General features: G+C 41.2%; 1 protein-coding gene across 1 annotated transcript in view; it reads left to right on the forward strand.

Moving 5' to 3' along the window:
• Window positions 1–25,165, forward strand: part of XRCC5 (X-ray repair complementing defective repair in Chinese hamster cells 5 (double-strand-break rejoining)) — a 110,537-nt gene that overhangs the window by 69,056 nt on the left and 16,316 nt on the right. The window contains exons 15-16 of the mRNA XM_006867857.1: window positions 8,035–8,128; window positions 10,757–10,826. Coding sequence (XP_006867919.1) covers window positions 8,035–8,128; window positions 10,757–10,826 — 164 coding nt within the window. The remainder of the gene's footprint in view (window positions 1–8,034; window positions 8,129–10,756; window positions 10,827–25,165) is intronic.

Below are 25,165 nucleotides of genomic sequence, written 5' to 3' on the forward strand. Positions count from 1 at the left end.
GTGAGGTTGGCCCAGGATTGGACATTGTTTCGTTCTGCTGTGCATGGGGTTGCTATGAGTCGGTTCTGACTCGATGGCACCTGACACCACCACCAACAATATATATACATAATGTGACGAGGAGGAAGAGGAACAAATTACCCATGCTCCAACTACCCAAACACAGCACATGCTGACGTCTCTCTGTCTACTGTGACTTTGCATGGACTATATCTGTTTCCTGGGACTCAGCTCCTCATCATTTGGGAATGATAGCCATGGCCCCTTCCTACTTCAGGTAGATAGTTAAAGGTTTAATATATGTAAATTTTCTAATAATGCTACTAAGTGACTTAACCTTGAGCATAATAAACATATTACATTTTTACTACTTTCTGTTTATGTCTGGGACTGCTTCTACTTGCCTGGTTTTGGAGAATTGGTATGTATGTCTCCTCACCCATTATTTCCTAGACTCTTATTTTGGAATATTTTAAAAATTCTTCATGGGTTTCAGTCATTGTATTCCCACAAAACTTTGCATGTACCAATGTTTCTGAATATCACTGAATAAGTTAATTTTGCTTCTAAAAAGAGTCAGTTGCATAGTTGCTGTCCTTATGGTACTTTTTATCGTGGTGTTGTTGGTAGGTGCCATCGAGTCGGTACCGACTCATAGCAATCCTTTTGTACAACAGAACGAAACACTGCCTAGTCCTGGGCTAACCTCAGTATTGTTGCCACGCTTGAGCCCATTGATGCTGCCACTATGCCAATCCATGGGGGTCTTCCTCTTTTTCTCTGACCCTCCACCTTACCAAACATGATATCCTCCTCCAGTGACTAGTCCCTCCTGACAATATGTCCAAAGTATGAGACACGAAGTTTGGCCATCCTTGCCTCCAAGGAGCACTCTGGCTGCACTTCTTCCAACACAGATCTGTTGGTTCTTTTGGCAGCCCATGGCACTTTCAGTATTCTCTTTCAAAAGCATCAATTCTTCTATTATCTTCCTTATTGACTGTCCAACTTTCACATGCATACGAGGTTATTGAAAATACCATGGCTTGGGTGAGGCTCACCTTAGTACTCAAGCTGACTTCTTTGCTCTTCAACACTTTAAAAAGGTCTTGTGCTGCAAATTTGCTTAAAGCAATATGTTGTTTGATTTCTTGAATGCTGCTTCCATAGCACTTAAAAAAACAAAACAAAAAAAACCCAACCTTTTTATCATGAATATGGTGAAGGCTTAAAGAGCATGTTTTCGGTTTTACCTCCAACAACTGACCCACTTCACTTCATCTCACTGACTGCAATCCCTTAATGTAACATTACTCCTCCCACTTCCTCCCTGGGCTGCTTGTTTCCCAGTCCTCCTTCTTTCTCAACCTTCGGAACTTGACCTGGAATGGTTGTGTCCCTGTGGTTTGTGCACTCACTAGTGTTGTTCCCTCTGTAGTACTTTCTGTTGCTTGGCTGAAAAGTGAGCCACAGGGATGAGTTCAGTTCCAATCTCTATATGACCAGTAAATCTGCTCTTTCTTTTATGATTTTGAGTTTTAGTCCACATTTTTTCTACTGGTCTATTCCAGGACCTCGGAGTGTATGGTCTTTCAGAGCAGTTGGTAGTGGTAGCTGAGCCCCCTCTAGTTCTTCTGGTCCCAGGGTCCTGGAGACTGATGTTCTCATGCTCTGTTAGTCCACTGGACGAATTGTTACCATGCATCTCCCATTTCCATCACTTCTCTTTCCTCTAGACTGGGAGGCACCAATAGTTGTATTAGCAAAGTAGGATGTAGGACATTCTCTTTGTGGACTGTGTTATGCTGATTGACAGTGTTGTTGTTGTTGTTAAGTGCAGTCGGGAGTCGGTTCCATCCTGTAGCCACCCCTGTATAGGGTTTCCAAGGAGGAGCTGGTGAGCTTGAACCGCCGACCTTGCAGTTCAAACGGCTTTGCAGTCTGGCGCAATTACCCTCAGCACCACACCAGGAATGTCCCCTAAAACTATGGTTCTGAGCCCTTGTGCAGGCCCAGTATATCTTTCCCTCAAGGTGTTTGGTTATGTCAAAGAAACCTTGTTAGTTTCTTAGAAATTTCAAAGAAAATAGTAAACACCTGTGTACAGATGGCCTCTGCAAACCTCTATATATCAGAGGGTTTTCTGCTTTTCTGTGCATCTGTCCATGTATCTACGTGGGTTGTTATTGCTAGATGCTGACACATAGCGACCTTATACACAACACAAGGAAGCGCTGCCCGGTTCTGGCCCAGTCTCTCAATCGTTACGTTGAGCCCATTGCTGCTGCCACTCTGCCAGTCCATCTCACTGGGTGACTTCCTCTTTTTCGTTGACCCTCCACTTTACCAAGCATGATGTCCTTCTCCAGGGATTGGTCTTTCCTGGTAATATGTCCAAAATATGAGCGATAAAGTCTCACCATCCTGTCTTCTAAAAAGCATTCTGGCTGTACTTCTTCCAACATAGATTTGTTTATTCTTCTGGCAGTCCATTGTACTTTTAATATTTTCTTCAACTCCATAACTCAAATGCATCAATTGTTCCTGTGGTCTTTCTTATTTATTGTCCAAATTTCACATACATGTGAGGTTACTGAAATACCATGGCCTGGGTCAGGCACACCTTAGCCCTCAAACTGACATCTTTGCTCTTGAATACTCTAAAGACTCTTGTGCAGCAGATTTGCCTAATGTTGTTGATGTTAAGTGCCTTCGAGTAGATTCTAACTCAGAGTGGCCCTGTAAAAGGTTCCCTAGGAGAGGCTGGTGAATTGAACTGCCAGTCTTTCAATTCAAACTGACTTTGCGGTCCAGTGCCTTGTCCCACAGTGCCACACCAGGCAGGACCCCTAATGAACAGTAGATCACCAGTATTGAAGGACTGTGCATGTGCCAGGATTTACTTCTGTTGCCTTTAACTTTTGCCTCTGTCCGTGTGTCTTCTTTGCCTCCATAATTTTTTGCCAACCTCCCTCTTTTTATATGTTGCCTTCCCCTTCATCTGAGTTAACATAGGCTACCCTTGAGCCAGTGAATCACTTCCACCCCTGCTAACCATCAAAGAATGCTTCTTAGAGAGTGAAACCCTTTTCTTGACGGTTTACATTAGTGATCTCATACAGTGTTTGTACTTTTGTGTTGGACCGATTTCTCTCAGTGTCCTGCAGGTTCATCCGTGTTATATTTCTCAGATTCATTGTGATTCTTTAACGTTGAGTAGTATTCTTTTATGCGTACATATCAAAGTCTGTGCATTTTTCCACTAATGGAAAATGTAGGTGGTTTTTTATCTTTTTGCTGTTGTGAGTAGTGCTGTGGTGAGCTGCATCATAGCATTTTCCTGATGACAAAAGAGAAGCTCAGAGACAGTAGTGACTTACCTCAAGTTCCAGGGCCAGTCTGATGTTTTGTCAAGTGCCAGCGAGTCACTTCTGACTCTGCACTAGTGACCCTGTATAGGCTTTCCAACGAGCAGCTAGTGGGTTTGAACTGCCGACCATGTGGTTCATAGCTGATCCTGCAGCGCCCCTCTGAGAGTCCAGTTGATCTTTAGTAGTAACTTATTGTCTGTCTGTTGAGAATAACATGCAAAGACTCAACTGATGAAATGGTCCTGGTCTTTAACAACAAAAATTTTTTTAATGGACTCAAATTCTAATAAAATGTTCTGCTTCCTTGGATAAGTGCAAGGTCAGGTGGAGCAGTGGGTGGCAAGGTTAGTGATTCAAACCCACCAGCTGCTCCCCGGGAGACAGACGAGGCTGTCTGCTCCTGCAAAGATTTACTGTTTCAAAGACCACGACTCCAAATCCAGGGTTTGGTTTTTGGTTTGGGTAAGTATATTTTTATTCCATTCTTGCCACCAAGACTTTTGCATATTTATTTTTTATTTTACTTGATGACTCACCTCTCTTAATGTTTCTTGATCCCCATCTTTCTGTCTTCTGCTTAACGTTGTCTCTGTTGTCTCAGAGGGTAAGAAGGAGCAGCAAATAGTGACTGGAAAAGATGTTGCGTAATAAAACTTTATAATACGTGTTTTGTTTTGATTTGCTTTTTCACGATGATGGGATTTATTAGGGAAGTGAGCAGGGTACAATTCAGGATGCAGCATTTCTCCAGTTAGGAATGCCTCTTGTCTGTCATACTAGAGGTGTGCCTCACTCTTTTCTTCGGTCTCTCAGTCATGGATGCAGTCCCTTGGCCTCTGTCCTGCTCAAGTAAGTGTTACAAAGTTCTTTTAGTCAGTCTGTGAATGCCCAAAGGACACAATATTCAAATAAGTCTCCTGCCCATAGGCACTCAGCTTTATAGTCTTTCCATAGCTGCTCTATGTCCCCACTTCTGCCATCACCCTTGCCATCTCTGTTTACTAGGTAGGGATCCCACGCTTCACTCATGCTTTACTTCTTGATGGTCGTGGGATCTTCTCTCTCTTCTTCTGAGATGGCTCCTTTTAAACCTAGGTGGATGGCAAAACTAACCAATCCCAGCCTTAGAGTCCTGTACACCTTATTTGCATGGTCCCACCCATCACTTGGTGGGAATTAAGATGACTTTGGATAGAAAACCATATCATATAAATTCAGAACACCACAGTGTACAAAAAAAGTAAAAATAGTTGACAATCAGTAGTTTGTTCTATTACTGTTTTCATTGTCATAAATTTCAATTGCTCCTTTTATATTTTTACAACTATTTTTGTGGAAGTTTTATTAATCTCCTTTCCATTTTTTATTGATCAACTTGGTTCATTTATCATTGAGTGTGTACAAAATTTCAGCTATTGGAAGTAAATTTGCCAAAATAATTTCTGCTGTTTAAATTAAAACGTTGTCATATAATCAGGCAATTAGTTATAGAGTGGAAAAAAATAAATGGATAGTGCTGTACAGCGTTATCTTGATTTTAGTTTTTGTTTGCTAAAGATACTTGAGTTGCAAAAATACTTTTAATTTTTGCTTGTATGTCATCTAATCTGTCTCAAAACTTATTGTCATCAATTAAGGCTCTCTTCATCTTTCTGTAAAAAAAAAATTAGAAAAGTGTTGATAATTAATTCTGGTTGTAGCTAGTATTTGCTTTGCTGAGATACTAAATTTAATATATTCAAACTAGAAAAAACAGTTGACAAATTTATAATGTTGACTTGAATGTTAATGTTGTCTGGATGCATACAGTCAAGCATAGTTTAATTAGTGCAAAGAAGTTTTAAAAAACAAAAAAACTTTTTTTTTTTTTTTTAATTCATTGTCCTAACTTCATGTAGGCCTTGTTATAGGCAAAAAAATGGAGACGTCCACATTCAGACTGCCTAAACCAGAGATCAACAAAGTGCAAGGTAGTAAATGTTTTCAGTGTTTTAAACCATAAACTTTCGGTTGGAACTATTCACCTCTGCTGTTGTATCTGCAGAAGCCACCATGGTGTTGGTTATTTATGTTCCTTGGAGTCAGTGCTGATTCACAGCAACTCTGCATAGGGTTCCCAAGCCTGCAGATCTTTACAGAACCAGAACGCCTCAGCTTTCTCTTGTGATAAGCAACCATAGAGAAAATAAAAATAAGAATGTGGACATTTTCAAATCAAATTGGTTATATTGACCACAATTTTCCCTTGTGCCAAAGTTTTAAGCTATTAAAGTATTCAACTATTAAATAAGGGACTAAAACTAATCCGGGCTTCCAGTGATTCAAATCTGCTCCTTTACGCTTTTCTTTCTTTTTTTTTTAAGCTTTTGTTGTGAAATGAGTGATGGGTTATATGGGAGAATATTGGTTATCTACTCATCCTATCATGTTTCATTTCATCGCAATGATTACAATCCCGTCAAGGCATCATCATTCAACAGTATTCACTTCTATTCCCTCTAGTTTTTTGTGGTGTTTTTCTTTCTTTCTTTTTTTTTTTTTTTTACGTACACAGAAACACTCAGGAATATATAATCATGTAAACAACCATAGGGCACATTCTCCTGGCCTCCAGCTCATAGACTTTCTCTTTCCGTGAGTCTAGAGTCCTCAACTGCTCAATTTCTCCATATCATCATCTTTGCCTCCCATCTCTGGTGTTGCTGCTTCTCTGGACAGGGTCCCACATTCCACTCATGCTCTTTTCCCTTTATGGCCCTAGGGTCCTCTGTTCCTGGAATGTAAGATTTACTACTCCCCTCTTTATGTTACAGTACTTCTGCCTTTATAGTTGTGACAATCGCATTTAGTCATGATAACAATTACTGTTGAATAATAAAAATCTTATCCCATCTCCTTTCACCAGACCCATCTAGACAAGAAGAAAGCTATTCAATGGGGATTCAATCAATACCGCCCGCCCCCACACACTCTGAAACTAAACTCCCTCTTAAAGATTTGTAAGCCAGCCACTTTGTGCCTATTTTTGTGTTTGTTTTTGTAAGGCTTTTGTAAGGTTTGTGAGGCTCCTGGTGTGAAGCTGCAGGACAATGCACTGGAAAGCAAGGTCGCTTTCAATCGTAAGGTCAGCGGTTCAAACTCACCAGCCACTCCTTAGAAAACCCTCGTCAACGACGGCACTTAACAACAGTGATTCTTTGGAGTCCTGGTCTGGGTTAATGTGCTGGACTGCAAGGTTGGTTTGAATGACAAGGTTGGTGGTTCAAGCTCACCAGTTACTCCTCAGAAACCCTCTACAAGGTCACTATGGTTCTGAACTGACTCAACAGTCCTTAACAACAACTAACAGTGATTACTTTAGTTCTGTTATCCAGCTGCAAGAGATGACTTATTGTTGGAATACCACTGTGTGAGCCAGCTTATTCCTTACTTTTCTTGTTTAATTTTCAGGATTACTTCTTTTTCGTGTCTATTTCCTGAAGATTGGGATTTAAAAAAAAAACTGATATGCATCTTAGTTACTAGTTTTCTTATCATTCAGTTATTTCTTAACAACTACTTTTGTCCCAGATAGATTATTATGTCTGTTAGACATCGTTCTACCTTTGTGTGCAGCAGTTTATGGAAGATTATGGGCAGACTCTTTGGATTTGATTTTCTTCTCTTTGGTAATTAACTTGACCAAGTTACTGGAGGCATGGTTTTGATGTATTCTCTTGGAGTTATGTCTCTCTAGCATACAGATGCTACTGGACTTTATTAACATTTTGTCTAAAACAGAGTATGATATATTAGAAAAATTATGGATTTTCTTTTGAAAGTATTTTTAAAAAATCATTTAATGACCAAGTTATTTTCTGCTTTGAATTTTTGTTTTTTGAAATCATGTATTTTCAGTAATGGAATGTATTTTGAATTAAATGAAATCAACTTTTTTTCAGTAATAAGGATTTTTAATACAGTTAGTGGGACACATATCTCCCAAGATGTCTCTGGTACTAGGGTTGGTGGGAAGAGGCCCATTTCTTAAGATCCACGCAGTTTTACAGGTCCCTTCCAGAGGACAGCACATGCCAAAAGTGGGATAGCAGCTTCCCGGTAAATCTCAGAGACAGACAATTTAAGTGGCAATGTATATTCCACTGATTAAAAAAGGATTAAGATTTCTTTAAGCACAAACTCTTGCACATTAAGGATTATCAACTGAGTTCTGACAGTTCTAAGTAGGAGCTCATAAAGCTCTTGCATACATGATGAAAATGATGGGTTACTAAACTATTCTTTGCACATGGAGAACAATAGCTATCAATTCTGAGACAGGAATGAGCAGCTACTACCAGAAGAGTAAATGAATTTCATACTGAAAAGTTAGGTTTCCATTACCTGTGCTTGCAGGTTCACCTTTTGAAGAGGACTTTGTGATGTGACTGCCAATTCAATTTGTATATCGCTGCAAAGCAGAGCCGAACTGCTCCAGGCAGGCACCTGTCAGAAAGTCTGAGGCTGGGAGAAGGAAGCAGGCTGTTTGTAAAGAGGGACTAAGTGTGGCTGTTTATCCTTTGTGCTTGGGAAATAAGATTACACTTCCCACCTCAGCAATTCTGGTTTTCCTATCACTTATTTGAAGAGGGAAAAATAATTCCCTTGTTTGTTTTTTCTCTAGCCGTGAAGAAGGACCAGCCTCTAAAAAATGCAAGACCCAGGAAGGGGACGTCCACTTTAGTATCTCCAGCCTGGCTGAAGGCAGTGTGACCAGTGTAAGCAGAGTTTCTCCAGACTGCTTCCTCTCTTAACAACAAGAGTGCATTGGTGTCTGTTAGCTCTCCGTACAGAAACTATAAAGGCTTATCCTGCCCATCTTCCTTTATACCATTATTATCAGTGAATTACCAGTAGAATTAGCTGCAAAATACAGGAGAGACATCAGAAAGTTCCTGGAAAAACAGAATTAAAAGATACTAGAATTCTTCTGCTAACTTTTTGAAAACCATTCATATAGTACGTAGAACTCTAGGTAATAATAGAGCAGGGAACACACCAGTGGTAGCACTTTATGCAGGTTTCTCTCTCTTAATTAGCTTTGTTTTGCCACTTTCCACTTAGTCGTAATGATAGGATGTTGTTAAGTGCCGTCACATCGATTCCAACACATAGTGACCCTGTGTAAGGTTTCTGAGGAGTGACTGGTGAGCTTGAACCGTCAACCTTGTGGTTCAAACCGACTTTGCAGTCCAGTGCATTATCCTGCAGTGCCACACCAGGACTCCAAATGATACAAAAAGATAGGATAACTGGGCGCTAGTATTGTGAGTGTCAATCTCTAATTAAGTGAAATGTAAATTAGGATAACTCTTCCGTTTCCTTTTTAATATGCAACTTTAGAACAAGATTCTTAAGTTTGGATTTGCCCAAACCACTGTCCTTGAGATTTCTTTTATTTAATGAGAAAATTTTAGAGCTCGAACGTATCCCCTTATTTTAAGCAGCATTGTCTTTAATCCATAGATCTTTAAAATTGTCCCTTATTAGCAAAATGCACTCAGGACAGCCAGCCCAAGGACATGCCTTTGATTCTCCCCTCAAGCAGAAATGCGCTCAGAAAAACTGAATGTCTAGAAAAATGATTTGGATTTTATATCGTTGTTTACTTTTCCAGTAAGGGGCAAATCCTGACCTTATTTGTCTGAAAGCTTTCCTGCTTGCTATACCAGCAAGGCGGAAACCATGTATATCTTGTAATAGAGTTTACCAGCCCACAGGAGACCCTCGTATTTGTCTCCCCTGTGATATGAGTGGTACACACATCCTTAAAGGGGGGACTGGAAGATGAAACACACAGATACCTATCTGATCAGAAAGTGGCAGAGATGCCTATCTTTGAAACTGCAGTAAACTTTCCTACTAGACCTGCTTTGCTTTCTCTTTGGGGGAACATGTTCAACTTGGGGACTACTTTATTTACCAAATCTTCCATGCCAACGGGTGAGTAAGAGCCCCGAAGAAAGCCATGCAGAGAATCAAACACCAAGCTATTTCTCCATTATCTTAATGGAGCAGAGGTCCTTTGAAAGGCCTTGCCTTTGCACCGCCTTCCCTTCCTAATTGGTTGGGCTTCAGGTGCCCAGGCCGGCTTTGCCGCATAAAGGCTTCCAGCTGGGCTGGCTGGTGAGTTGGTGTACAATAAGTCTAAGCCCTGGGGAGAGAAGACAGCTTGCATAAAGAGAAGTGAAGGACAGACAACAGCTATGTGACCACAGGAATCTGTTGGCTTTTTAAAAAAAATACATTTATTTTGTTGTTGTTGAGAATATACACAGCAAAACATAGCTCAATTCAACTGTTTCTACATCTACCATTTATGGACATTGATGACATTCTTCCACTGGTGTAACTGTTCCCTGCCGTCTTAGCTGAGTTGGACCTCTCGGTTAACATGCGTCCTAAGGTTCCTATCAAACTTCAGAGTTGCTCCTGTCAATTTGGTCCCATGTTGTGAGCTGCTATCGAGGTCAAGTCAGTTCCAACGCATAGTGGTCCTATATAGGGTTTCCAATGAGTGGCTGGTGAACTTGAACCGCTGACCTTCGGTTTAAACTGACCTGGCGGTCCAGCACATTGACCTGGAGCACCACATGTCGACAGTTCTTAAAAGTGCATGCACTCAAAGAAGATATTTTTTACTAGTTAAGCTAAACTATTGTTCTGTTTTAAGAAGACTTTGTTGTTGTTGTTAAGTACCATGGAGTCAGTTCCGACTCTTAGTGACCCTGTACAGGGTTTCCGAGGCTGCAAATCTTTACGGGAGCAGAAAGCCTCATCTTTCTCTCATGGAAAAGCTGGTAGTTTCGAACTGCTGACCCTGAGGTTAGCAGCCCAATTTGGTAGCGTAGTGGTTACGAATCGGGCTGCGAACCTTAAGGTCAGCGGTTCGAAACTACCAGCCGCTCCGCGGGAGAAAGATGAGGCTTTCTACTCCCGTAAAGATTTACACCCTCGGAAACCCTGTACAGGGTCGCTATGGGTCGGACCCGACTCGATGGCACTCAACAACAACAACAACACACTACCAGAGCAAGACTTCAGAGGATGTTTTTTGGTTTTAAGGTTAAAGATGATCTCAGGGCAAGAGTTTCTGGGGTTCTTCCAGCTGCCACGGCTCCAGGAAAGTCTGGAGTCTCTGAGAATTTGAAATTCTGTTCTGCATTTCCCCACATGCTGGCTTTTACCAGCACCCTGGAAATGAACATGCATAGAAAGTGCCATTTCTTTGTCTTTGGTTTTATTTTTATAAGAGCTCACTGACTGCATTAAGTCTCTTGTATTGCCTAGGGCACTGCTAAAAAGAGAGGCAACCTACAGGTTTGTTGTATGTGGATGTGTTCTAGGTTGGAAGTGTGAATCCTGCTGAAAACTTCCGGGTTCTAGTGAGGAAGAAGAACGCCAACTTTGAGGAAGGTGAGTAATGTGCTTTGCATCTAAGAAGGTCTTTAATTACTTAGCCTAAGGTTAACTAGATTTAAAATCTAGATGAATGACCAGCTTTATCAGCATGGTGATCTGCATTCCTTTGGTGGAGTGCAACAAGAGGCATCAGAAACTTCATGGGAAAGTGGGAATTCAAAGATCATCGAATTACCCCATGAACTTCTGGAAGCCACCTCAGATATGTTTTGAGATGGGTGGAGAGTTTTGTTTTTTTTTACCTTGTTTAAGAGCTGCTGTTTTGTGTTTGAACACAAAACAACATCTAAGTAGAAGAAAAATAATTGACATTAAATGACAGCTTGCCAGAAGGCCTTGGTGGAAACAGTGCTTCTGAACGATTTTCTCTCGTATCTTGAGGTGGTCTGAGGAGGCTTTCAATGCATTGCTCCTATGCAGTTGTCTGTCTGACTGCATATGGTGACTGCATGCTTGGGACAGGGCAGAGACACTACTGTGATGAGTGAATGAACTCTACTCTCTTATCACAATGATTGTGTTCTCAAGGAAAGATTGAGACTTTCTTAGCTTTTTATCATATGCTGTCGGTAATGACCTCACCCAGTCAAAATCAAAAGTCCTCCCTTTGGAAGTGATTGTTCTCCTGAGTTGGTGTAGGTATGGTCTCTTCAGGGACAAAATCTACTTGTCATCACTATTAAAAAGGCATCTTCTAGTGGGAGCATAGTGATTATGAGTCAAGCTTTTAACCTCAAGGTCAGCAGTTCGAAACTACCAGCAATTCCGCGGGAGAAAGATGAGGCTTTCTGCTCCCGTAAAGATTTACAGCCTCAGAAACCCTATACAGGGTCATTATGAGTTAGAACATATTTCATGGCACACCACCGCCAGCACTTAGTGTCTAGAGTCCTAGTGTGGCATTGTGGGATCAGCTCATGACTACCAACCACAGGCCAGCAATTCAGCCCCACCAGCTGCTCCTTGGAAACCCTATACAGGGTTGCTCTGAGTCAGAACCCTCCTGACAACACTTGACAACCACAGCAGTGCTTAGTGTATGCTGTGGGTGAGGCACTAACCCTGTGTTATATTCTTTGTCTCCCACAAGTCACACCCTGTGAAGTCATACGGTAATGTATGCTGAGGCATCAGGAGAAGGGGAGATATAGGGCACGGTTATTGTCGTTGTTAAGTGCCATCCAAGTCGGTTCGACTCATTGTGACCCTGGAAAAAGTGAGCTAGTTCAGGAGAGGTGTCGGGGTGAGGAGAAGAGGAGGAGGAAAAATGAATGAATTTACATATCGGCACACTCTCCTCCTTTATGTTCCCAGCTCATGTTCTATAAATATTCAGTGTTAGGGAAACTCCGGAATTGAATGTTCTGGTTGGGGAAAGTGGTGAAGAGGCAGAATTTTGGGTCTGGATTGACTTAGGGAAGAACAAAGAGAATCTCCAGGAGCACAGCATAGGTGGCGGAGATCTGAAGAGACCATAAGAAAATTCCTGAGAATTTGCTCAGGTCTTAGGAAAGTACTTTGTTCCTCTGAGACCAGCTACTTGGGGGACTTGAAGCAGTCATTTACAAATACTAAGGACAGGAAAACCTTAGTTGGCATATAGGTTACAACAGATGTTGTTATCCCCATTTTACAGATGGAGAAACTAAACTAGACAAGATTAATTTGTCCCAAAATAATATAAGGATTCAAACTTTGATTTCCTTCAAATACTGGATTTTTCTTCTTAGCCTTACTATTTCTCTTGATTCCTAGTGCCCTTCTTCCCTACACTGTTTTTTATTTTTTAATTATAAAGACTTGTATCTTAAAACCTGTGTCTACAGATAGGGCATTGAACATGATTTTGGCACACGTCATTAGTGTTGGGACAGTGAACGTATAGTACTGTGTCTCCGTTGAGGACTCTGTCTGGGCTTAGCCTTCTTTATACTTCCTTTAGTCAAGCTCCAAAAATGATGTCTCCTCATTGCTTTTCCTGCCCTTGCCTGTTTTGCTACTTGGACATCTCTTTTACCAAGACCTTTTGTGACCCAGCATTCATTTCCTCTGCCAACCCCAAGGTTCTGAGCCACCTTACCCTTTCCCTCCTAGAGATCTCTGATTACTGTATCTATTTTGGGTCGGTTGTCACAAGCATGATCAACAAAACACTAGTGTTGAGAATGCTTTACCCTTAGGTAGAACTTGACCCTCTCACCTCTTGTTAGGAGCTCAAATATGGGGTGAAGTCCTTTCTGTCTGGCTTGTTAGTAGCACAGTCATGCTGAGAGCATCTTGGTCCTGTCCCCTTGACATGAGCAGTTTGTACTTGGCAGCCACAGATTTTCTTATTAACCTGCTTTTCAGTGTGAGGGATGCTTCTTAATTCTAAACATACTGGCAGAGAGGAGCTACCTAGCTCTCTGAACTCCAGGAAATGTGTGTGTTCTGTCTGGCTGCCATTGCTTCTGTGAGAAGACTTGTTGAGTCTCTCTCCCATGTCCTTTTTCCCAGTCTCCTTCCTCCATCTCCCCCATCCACCCATCAGCTGTGACTGTAGGGTTTTTTCCTTACACACAATACTCATAAATGCACCCTCACCATTATCTGTTTGCTCCTCTCTGCAGTTGTGGGCAATTTGAGGAGCCTGAGTTCAGAGTCAGTTATGTCAGTGCCCTCCTCCACCCAGCCACTCATCAGGAAGAGCGCCTTGGACGTGCAGCTCCATGCTCTTTTCCTGCTGTTACTTGGGGAGAAGACTAAAATGGTCAAAAGATAGGCAGCAAATGGAGAAAAACAAAAAGCAATTTACTTTCATCCTCCAAATAATACCTTCATGATTGAGCTACGTCTGAATTTATAGGTTCTCATTGAATATAGGGTGTTATATAAAATAAACTTGAAAAAAAGTTACCTGGCATGCCCCAAAAAAGTTCTTTTTGAGGATCTTAAACTCAAGCCAAGCCCAGTGCCATCAAGTCAGCTCCAGCTCATTAAGAGCCAACAAAAATAGATCTGTGGAGACAGATGGAAGAACAGAGTGTAAGTTTTTTAATCTGAAATGATTCGGTCTGTCATGGACCTGTTTTCCACTTTGGTTATGGGTTCTCTGTTGAAGTCCTGGTGTGGTGCTGTAGGATGAGCACTGGACTGTTAACCACATGGTCGGCGGTTCAAACCCATCAACTGCTCCTTAGAAATCCCTAGACAGGGTCTCTATGAGTCAGAACCAACTCAACGGCGCTTTAGAACCACGTTAGATACCTGAGTACTGGCCAGGTGGTAATATTTCAGTACACATTGAATTCACATGAGCATAACAGGTTAGTAAACCTGTCAAGAGAAGACATCCTAAGTAGAAATGGTTTAGATTCCCTAAATATTTAAAATCGGATTGAGGTATAACTGAGCAGTAATGTCCACATTTGCATCCATTTGTTGAGACATCTCAACTGGTATTCCATCAATTCCTGGAGCTTTGTTTTTGGCCATTGCCTTCAGTACAGCTTGGATTTCTTCTTTTACTGCCATCAGTTCTTGATCATACACTACCTCCTGAAATGGTACCATGGCTCTCGATATGTCTTCCATCTTTGATGTTTGATGTTCCCTGCTTTGTTCAATATTTTGCCTGTACACAATCGTACAATATTGCAACTCAATTCTTGAATTTTTCTTTAATTCTCTCAGCTAGAGAAATACCAACTGTATTGTAGTCTTTTGGTTTTCTTACTCTAGGTCTTTGCACATTTCAGTTTAGTACTTTACTTTGTCTTCTCAAGCAACTCCTTCTGTTCAGCTCTTTTACTTCATTATTTATTTCATTCATTATAGCTACTCTTTGTTCAGGAGTAAGTTTCAGAATTTTTCTGACATCCATTTTTCATCTTATCTGTCTTCCTTGATTTTTAATGACCTTTTCCTTCTTCATGTATGATGTTCTTGATGTCCACAACTCTTCTGATCTTTGGTCATTAGTGGTCATCGCATCAGAACTATCCTTGAGGTGGTCTCTAAATTCAAGTAGGATATACTCAAGGATGTACTCTGACTCTTATCGACTTATTTTAAAGATGTTTTTGAGATGTAATTTAGATGTTTCAAGAAATGGATTCATGCCTGGAAGTGCTCAAGTGTTCTGCCAAGAAATTTGAAAGTTACTGTCTGGCCACCCAATTAGAAGATACCTATATATGTGCCCATTCCGAAGAAAGATAATTCAACTGAATGAGAAAAATATTGAACAGTATCATTAATGTCACATTCAAGTAAAATGTTGTTGAAGGTCATTCAAAAATGGTTGCAGCAGTACATCAACAGGGAAATGCCAGAAATTCAAGCCTGATTCATAAGGGGATGTGGAACCAGGGATATCATTGCTGATGTTACATAGATCTTGGCTGAAAGCAATACCAGAAAAATATTTCCCTGTGTTAGATTGCCAATATGAAGGTGTTCAACTGTGTGGATCATAACAAATTATGGATACCATTGCTAAGAATGGGATTTCCAGAACACTTATTTTTCCTCATTAACAACTTGTACATTGACCAAGAACTAATTGTTGGAACAGAACAAGGAGATAATTGTGCAGTTTAAAATCAGAAAAGGTTTGCATCAGGGTTATATTCTTTTACCATGCTTACTCAATCTGTGTGCTGAACAAATAACCTGAGACGTTGCAATGTATAAAAAAAAAAAAACATGCATCAGAATTGGAGGAAGATTCATTAACAACATGTGATGTGTAGATAACACCACCTTCCTTGCTGAAAGTGAAGGAGACTTGAAGCACATAACTGGTGCAGAACAAGACTACAGCCTGCAGTGTGGTTGTTTTTGTATTGTTAGGTGCCATCGAGTCGGTACTGACTCATAGCGAGCCTATGCACAACAGAACAAAACACTGCCCGGTACTGGGACAACATAACAATTGTTGCCACGCTTGAGCCCATTGATGCTGCTACTTTGCCGATCCATCTCGCTGGAGGTCTTCATCTTTGTCTCTGACCCTCCATCCTACCAAACATGATATCCTTCTCCAGCGACTGGTCCTTCCTGACAGTATGTCCAAAGTATGAGACATGAAGTTTGGCCATCCTGGCCTCCAAGGAGCACTCTGGCTGCACTTCTCCAACACAGATCTATTGGTTCTTTTGGCATTCCATGGCACTTTCCTCCGACACCGTGACTCAGAAGCATCAATTCTTCTACTGTCATCCTTATTCACTGTCCAGCTTTCACATGCATATGAGGTTATTGAAAATATCATGGCTTGGGTCAGGTGCACCTTAATCCTCAAGCTGACATCTTTGTTCTTCAACACTTAAAAAAAGGTCTTGTGCAGCAGATTTGCCTAATGCAATATGTTGTTTGATTTTTGACTGCTGCTTCCATGAGTGTTGATAGTTGATCCAAGAAGAATGAAGTTCTTGACAACTTCAGTCTTTTCTCCATTGATAAGAATGCTGTTTATTGGTCCAGTGGTGAGGATTTTTGTTTGCTTTACATTGAGATGTAATCCATACTGAAGGCTGTGGTCCTTTATCTTCATCAGTAAATATTTTAAGTCCTCTTAACTTTTAGCAAGCAAGATTGTATCACCTGCATATCTCAGGTTGTTAATGAGACTTCCTCCAATCTTGATGATACGTTTTTCTTCATAGAACCCAGCTTCTCAGATTGTTTGCTCAGCATACAGGTTGAATAAGTATGGTGAAAGAACACAACCTTGTCGCACACCTTTCCCAATTTTAAAACATTCAGTGTTCCCATGTTCTGTTCCAACAACTGTCTCTTGGTCCGTGTACAGATTCCTCACGAACACAATTAAGTGTTTTGGAATACTCATACTTCGCAATGTTGTTCATAGCTTGTCATCCACATAATTGAAAGCCTTTGCATAGTCAATAAATAAAGCAGAGGTAAAAATCTTTCTGATATTCTCTGTTTTCAGCCAAGATCCATTGGACATCAGTGATGTCCCTCATTCCACGTCCCTCTTCTGAATCTGGCTTGAACCTCTGGAAGCTCTCTGTAAATGTATGCTTGCAGCTGTTTCTGTATTACCTTTAGTAAAACTTTGCTCGCATCGGATATCAAAGATATTGTCTGATGGTTTCCGCATTCCACTGGGTCACCTCTCTTTAGAATGGGCACAAATACGGATCTCTTCCAATCAGTCAGCCAGATAGTTGTCTTCCAAATTTCTTGGCATAAATGAGTGAATGCCTCCAGTGTTGCCTCACTTTCTTGAAAGATTTTAATTTTTATTCCATCAATTCCTGGTGCCTTGTTCTCTGCCAATTGCTTCAATGCACCTTGAACTTCCTCCTTCAGTATCGTGGGCTCTTGATCATAAGCTACCTCGTGCAACGGTTGAACATCAACCATTCCTTTTCTTACAGTGATCCAGTGTATCCATTCTTACAGTGATGGTATTCCATCCATCTTCTTTTTTTTTTTTTTTAATGTTTTATTGTGAATTAGGTGGTAGTTTACATGGGAGAACATTAGCTTTACATTCATCCTATCGTATATCATTTTATTGCCATAGTTACAATCCCTTGCATGCATCGTCATCGGCCAAAGGGTATTTCCTGCAAGCCTGCCCACTGGTCATCAGCACATACCCACTCTCCCTCTCTGGTTCTAGAGTCCTCAGCTGCTCCTCTCCATGTCATCGTCTCTGCCTCCATCTCTGGCATCACTGTTTCTCCGAGTAGGGTCCTGCACTCCGCTCTTTTCCCTTGATGGTCCCAGGGACCTTCGTTCCTGGACTACAAAGTCAATCACTCCCTGCCTTTTACTACAAAACATCCACCTTTACATTTCCAACCCTCATAGTCAGACCTGATAGCAGTTATTCACTATTGTACCATAAGAGACCTATCCCATCTCCTTTCATCAGCCCCGCCCAGACAGACTGGATACTACTCAATGGAGATTCTACCTTCCTTCATGCTCTCTTGATCTAGGCTCCCTCCTGAAAGCTTGTAAGCCAGTCACTGCTTGCCTTTGTAGCCCCCCATTTTGGGTAGCCAGTGTCCAAGTTGCCCATCCCTGTCTATCCTGTGTATCGAGGAGATGGGAATGATCCTCACTGTAAAGATTTGTTCCCTCTTTTGAGCTGTTGCATCCATAGGTGTAGGTCAAGTTCATCAAATTGTAGTGGATTACTCTTTTTTTCTCTTCTTTCTTCTTCTAGTTGAGTTCTGATTATCCAGCTATTGAAGCCAGGTCAAGTGGGTATTATCTGTAAGTGTGGGTGTTCTTGTGCATATGCCCTCATTTCTTTTCAGCTAGACACTTCACTCTCCACTCTAGTCCTCTGTGGCTATGTCACTGACTCAGCCCACAAGTCCCCAGGTCTTGCCATACTGCTGGCCAACCAGGTCTCCACCCAAGTTCACAGGAGTCTATTGAACGTTGTAGGGCTTAGCTCGCAGCTTCATTGCTGTTTTTCCCTCACTTCCCCTTATCAGTGATACATGTGGTCACCAATCAGAGCGTGTATTCCCATTGAGTCTTAGTCTTGGAAGAGGGTTTGCTTTGAGGGGACCTGACCACTTGCCTTCATGTCTTTTGGGTGAGCAACTTGATTGTTCTTGTAGTAATCAGTCGGGCTGCTGTTATTGTTTCGGATTTTTCCTGTTGGTCTTTCTTTCAAGAAGTATCTTCTGTTCTTCTAGCAGCTCCAGACTGGTCTGCTTGTTCTTTCAAGTGGAAATTTACCTCAGAAGATTCTGGATGGGGTTCCGGATTCCACCTATGGTCTTATGTAATGCAGAGGCTCCGCAGGAAGCCTACTTCACTGGGCATGTTGAATCCCCATTTTAGGTACTCCAATCAGTTATAGGCAGAAGACAGACTTAACACGCTTTCTGTGGTTATATTTCTGGCTATTCCTTTTTCGACCCCCTCAAGTGTCTATTTTATATTGGTATGCAAGGGAAACCAAGATTCAAAGGATAGCCAAGCATCTTAACATTATTTCCCTCCTTTTGCCCATTCCAACCATGTCTCAATCCCTGTATCCCAGAGCCCTGTTGTTCCAAGGTTGTGCATGCATTATTACTAATCTCTGTCCCTCTTAGCCCATGCAAACCTGCCTAATTTTTTTCATAAGCCGCCTTCTTCCATTCCCCTCCCACTTGGTGTGTATTGCCCCCTTCCCAGCACCCAGAGTACCCTGTGCTCCACCTTCCCCTCCCTCCCTTTACCCCACACCCCACACCCTGGTAACCAGCAAGGAATTCCCTGCCCCCCCCCCCTTTAGTATGGGTTCTTTTTCTTAGTTTCTTCCATCTTCTTTTGATGCTTTCTGCATCATTCAATAATTTGCCCAGAGAATCCTTCAATAACAAAAGTCGAGGCTTGAATTGTTTCTTCAGTTCCCTCAGCCTGAGAAATGCTGAGCGTGTTCTTCCTTTTTTGTTTTTTGACTCCAGTGTGGAGTACACAGAAAAGGTAACTCCTCACAACTAGACCAGTAAGCAACATCATGATCAATGCAGGTAGTGGTAAAGTTGTCAAGGGTTTCGTTTCACTTGGATTCACAACCAGAACCCACGGAAGCAGCAATCAGGAGATCAAGCACCATATTTCATTGGCATATCATTGCAAAAGAATTTCATTAAAGTGTTAAAAAGCAAAGAAGTCACTTTGAGGACTAAGGTGCACCTGATCCAAAAGGTATTTTCAGTCACCTCATATGCATGTTAAAGTTGGAGAATGAATAATATTGACTATACCATGGACTGCCAGAAGAATAACCCATCTGTCTTGGAAGACGTCCAGCTGGACTGCTGCTTAGAAGTGAGGATGGTAAGGCTTAGTCGTATGTACTTTGGACATGTTATCAAGAGTGACCAGTCCCTGGTGATGACATCATGCTTGGTAAAGTAGAGGGTCATGGAAAAAGAGGAAGGCTCTCACGGAGGTGAATTGCACCAATGGGCTCCCACTTAGCAATGATTGTGGAGATGGTGCATGCCAGGCAGTGTTTCGTTCTGTTGTACAGAGGGTCGCTGTGGGTCCAGATCACCTCTATGGCACCTAGCAACACTGTACACCGGTCCGTTTGATTTGATGGTGATCATTCCATACTGTGGCTGTTCAGACATTTAATCTCTGTCCTTTTACTCTCCTTTCACTTGTTTGTATCACATGCTGCCCTTAATACATTACCTCTGTTTGGCAACCTACCTTATTTATGTTCATCAAACATCTTTTCAGTGTTAAAAGGAATTTCTTAAAACTTACTTCTTCTGTAAGACCTTCTAGTACTAGGAGGAATATGGCACAATTAGTAATAAAATTCTATTCTTCATCCAAACCAAATACATTTTCTTTTCCGTTTTTGTGGAGTATCACACTGTCTCATTTGCACAATTGTTTACTAACGTACCAAAGAACACATACCAGACCAGTTGCTCTTGAGGTTAGTTAGACTCTTGGCAGCCCCATATGTGTTAGATTTGTTGTTAAAGTGTTGTTGAGCCTGTTCTGACTCACCCAGTCCGTAACCTATAGCACAGACCAGGATTCCTGTGTGTTAGAATTGTTGTTAAAGTGTTGTTGAGTCTGTTCTAACTCACCCAGTTCGTAACCTACAGCACACACCAGGACTCCTGTGTGTCAGAATTGTTTGTTAAATGTCACTGAGTCAGTTCTGACTCAGCAACCCTGTATACAGTTTCCAAGGAGTGACTGGTGAATTTGAACTGCCGACCTTGTGGTTCAAACTGACCCTGCGCTCTAGTGCATTATTCTGCAGCACCACACCAGGATTGTGTGTGCCAGTGTAGAACTGTGTCATTCCTTGAAGTTTTCAGTGGCTGAGTGTTTTTGGGAAGTAGATCACCAGGCCTTGCTTTCAAGGTGAGCTGCAACCACCAACTGAACACATTAGCCATTTATACTTCTGAGGGATGCCATACCTAACAAAGCTTGTGTGATTTTGAGGGATGCCATACCTAACAAAGCTTGTGTGATTTTCAGCCACGAACCAAGACCTAAAGTGTGTACCATATATATCTGGATTCTTTGAGTGTTGCGATGTAGGAGAAATTGTGTGTGTGTGTGTGTGTGTCTAAATACAAGAACGTTTCAAAATGGTCATGGTGACATCTAATTAAAAGACAATAGAATTTTTTCTGTGAGCTTTTTGAAACTACCTTGTTGGTATGTATACTTGATGTAGTATAATTTGGGATATGGATTATGTAACCTATTGTATGCATTTCCAGATGTGCAAGGTTGAGAGAGAAAAGGACACTAAATGCAAACATTCACTGAAAGATTAAACACATTTAGCCTTGTAAAAGTTTGTTTTCTTTCATTAACATTCTTTCTTAGTCCTTCCCAAAATAGCAATGATACATCTTAGTAGTGAGAGAGAGATTTGTTGTTGTTCAAGTGTTATTGAGTCCATTCCAACTCATAGTGTCCCTGGGTAGGTTTTCTGAGGAGTGGCTGGTGGGTTTGAACTGCCAACCTTGCAGGCCAGTGCTTTTCCTATAGCGCCACCCCAGAACTCTGGGGGAGATATTACAGAAGTCTAATTTTTGTTAGCTAACTGGTTCTTTCTATGATACCTTTTTGACAATTTAAAGTTTTTAGACCCCAGAACTTGATGGTTCATGTTTATGTTGTGCCTCATTTATCAATAACAAGTAGTTTCACTTTTAATTGTAGAGGACAACTTCGACAAGGCTTGTGATGTTGTTTGACATGGTAAGAATTCATCGGTGACCTTTGGGATCTTACTCTTCTTTCAGGTGCATGGACTGAGGCCCAGAGTATGTAAAGTGACTTCTCATTGACTATTGCAAATTTGGGGAAAATACTGAATCAAATTCTAGACAGGCAGTTCTAGGCCTCTTATGACTTCTTTGGTTGACTACATTTTATTAATTGTATAAATACCCTGATGCTTACATTAAAATGAAATGATTGAAAGGAAGACAAAAAGGAAAAACTAAAGATATGCCGTGGAAGCTTATGCTGTAGATATATAAGCTCCTAGTGTTTTCCACATCCAGCAATTCCCTCCATTCTTGTGCAGCTTCTGAAGAGCTTTCAAATTCCTGTCAATCTGAGTATCAGAATACCTCTAATTACAGGGTAGGACTCTGGTAGAATGTAACCTGGCTACCTGTTAATAAAGAGCCTGTTTGCTGTGGGTCTGTTTTCCCTGAGCATTCACATTTCTCCCTCTGCGCATTGTAATGGAGGCTTTGTTTTCTCAGGTACTCTGTCTGTGTAGTTGCTTGCTTTAAACCTGCTGGATACTTTCCTTTTTTATGTTAAAAATGGGAAGGATATTTTTTCTCTGGCTGAAGATGTGGAACTCATTTGACCTCTTATCCTGAGCCTAGAAGAGAACAGAGTCCATTCAAGCCTGCATTTAGCATACAGATGGGCTGATGACCTGTGCCCATCAGTGTCACAGGGCAAGTGCTCACATCTGGCTAAGCAGAAAGGCAGAGCTCTGTGTTTGGACTACGTGGGTGCGTAGAACAGCTCACTCTTGCAGTAAGGGCTAAGGAGTGTGATTTGTGAGGCAGTTGTTGTTGTTTAGTGCCACCGAGTTTGGTTCCAACCCATAGCAACTCTGCATAGGGTTTCCAAGGAGTGGCTGGTAAGCTTGAACCACCCACCTTATGGATCAAACCGACATTACAGTCCAGTGCATAACCCATAGTGCCACACCAGGACCCCTTGTGAGCAGAGAGGGGTTGAAGTACTTCTTCATGGCGATTTGGTTCTTCCTGTCTATCTCCTGTAAATTTTGGGGTTGGTCTTCCATAGTAGGTCTTCGTCATGCAGGACTTTATACTTCAAGATTGCTTCTTAAACCCCACTGGTAGAAAAAGGAAACAGATTGTACTGATGTACTAACTGCTTTAATCAATGACTTAAGGTGACTTGCTTGTGGCAAACAGCAGAAGCTCTTAACCAGTTAAGCTGTTTAAGGAAAGAATATCAGCTTTTGTTAAAATAGTCACTAATCAACTAACATGTGTAAGGAGCCCAGGAACACCTTGAAGTCTCACTTAAATGCAGTAAAGTGTTTTGGTCCTCCCTTTCAAACTGCAAGCCCAAGACAGAAACAATCTGCTATTTTTTTACAGAAAGAAGTGGCCAGCAGGATTTGATACAGTTAGTCCAGTCTGTTAGATCCATCCATGTCTACATAAAACTTAAAAAAAAAGAAAGAAAGCTTGCTTGCGTCTTTGGCCAGAAACAGGAAGAAAGTTTGATTCAGATGCAGAATGCACTTTGAGCAGAGATTGAGAAGATGATCAGTAGAGATGCCTTTGGAAGTAGAAAAAATTAACTTCTGTTGCAGTTTCTTCTGGATACTTAGAGAAAATGCTTGGTTAGTTATGACTAAAAGTCCATTTTTAGGGTCCTCTGTCAGGTTGAATTTCTGAAATCCTGTAGTCTATCTCTTTATGGCTCTCAGTGGGAATGAGCCAACTCAAAACTGTTGCTGGATTGAGGGGGCTTCAAAAAGTTCATGGGGAAATGGAGTTAAAAGATCCTGGAGTTTCTTCACAAACTTTTTGGGGCCCCCTCATATTTCATTGTGAAGCTGTTGGAGTCAGGAACCATTTTTCATATGAGAACTAACTTGACATTTCCCTTGCTCTTGGAGCCTGGGGGCATTAAAGGTAAAATTTGCTGCTCTATAGTGGTTATACTGTATTAGAAAGTTGGAATGTCTGTCTACTACTGTGTTCAGTCTCTACAGATCTTACATTAACTGCCCTTTCTGGAAATTAGTATCTTCATAGCCAGTTTTTAGATAACTTAATTGAAGTATAATTTTCTAATATAAAATGTCTTTATTTCTAAGTACAATTCAATTATTTTTCATACATAAATGTGTATAGTTACACAGTCATTACCGTAACACAGTTAAAGAACATTTCTCTCCCCATAAACAGTTCCCCAGGCCTGTATGTGGTCAATTCCTGCTTCTATGCCCTTCCCAAGTAACCACTTTCTGTTTCTATAGATTATCGTCAGAATCGCTCACTGTCATCAGGTCAATTCTGACTCATAATGACTCTGTATAGGGTTTCCAATGAGCAGCTGGTGGGTTTGAACTGCCGACTTTGTGGTTCGAAGTCCAGGGCTGATCCTACAGTACCACACCAAAAGTCCACAGAACAGGATATAAGGGAGATTAAATTAAAGAGAAAAAGCAAGCAAGCTCTGAGGTGTTCATAAGAAAAACACCATATGAACAGAAGACATCCTTACTAGTTTTTATAAGTATTTGCCACATGAAATGGGGTTGCTTTACCATTTCTAATATCTGCTATTTTAAGAATTACTTAAATTCTTGAGGTATCATCAAACCCTATATACTGGCTCCCCTCCTCTGATGCACAAGCACATTCAACCAGTGGTCAGTGTCTCTGTTTGTTGAGGAATATGACTCCATCACTAGTGTCTCTTCATCTGATACATGAATTTAAAATCCATTTAATTACCAACGTTTAATTGGATCCTGTTGCCAAACTGGTCTCCTGTTCCTGAGTGTTTCCACTTGGCTGCACTGTTACTATGACGACTTGGTTCCTTCTACTGCCTTCTTTGTTAAGTTGATGGCATCCACTTAGGTATGAAGCTAGACAGATACTACAATATTGCTACAATACCAAATACTTACCTTCCACTCTACTTTCCTCCTATACCCATCGGGAATGGGATCAAGTCTAGGTGATAAGCTTCTTAATTGTTTTATATTACTCTTATTTTAATAAGCCTCATCAACCTCTCTGCCCCCCCACCCCCCATTCCTGCCACATACTTCCAGACATATCACCCAACAAAAGAGAGCCTGTCCGCATTTGATGAGGTCTTCAATTTCTTTCTTACATTAGCAAAATGCCCTCAGTTTTGTGCTTTAGGCATTGTTGTTGTTGTTGTTAAGTGCCGTCGAGTCGGTTCCAACCCATAGCGACCCTGTACAGGGTTTTCGAGGCTGTAAATCTTTATGGGAGCAGAAAGCCTCATCTTTCTCCCGCGGAACAGCTGGTAGTTTCAAACTGCTGACCTTGCGGTTCACAGCCCTATTCGTAACCACTACGCTAGCATACTCCACTTAATTATTTCTAGAATTGGGGAAATTAGTTATATTAAAGTGGATGTTCTTTGGTCTTTAGCTAATTGCTAGGTTTCTTGTATTTATCAATTGATGATAAATACCATCAGGTTTTGTGGGACATGTTGAGTGGATTTTCAGTGGTAAAACAATGTTTTAAATTAAAATTGTTGTTGTTGTTAAGTGCCATCAAGTCGGTTCCGACCCATAGCGACCCTGTACAGGGTTT

This window comes from Chrysochloris asiatica, unplaced genomic scaffold (genome assembly GCF_000296735.1).
Source record: "Chrysochloris asiatica unplaced genomic scaffold, ChrAsi1.0 scaffold00110, whole genome shotgun sequence".
Taxonomy (NCBI): Eukaryota; Metazoa; Chordata; class Mammalia; order Afrosoricida; family Chrysochloridae; genus Chrysochloris; species Chrysochloris asiatica.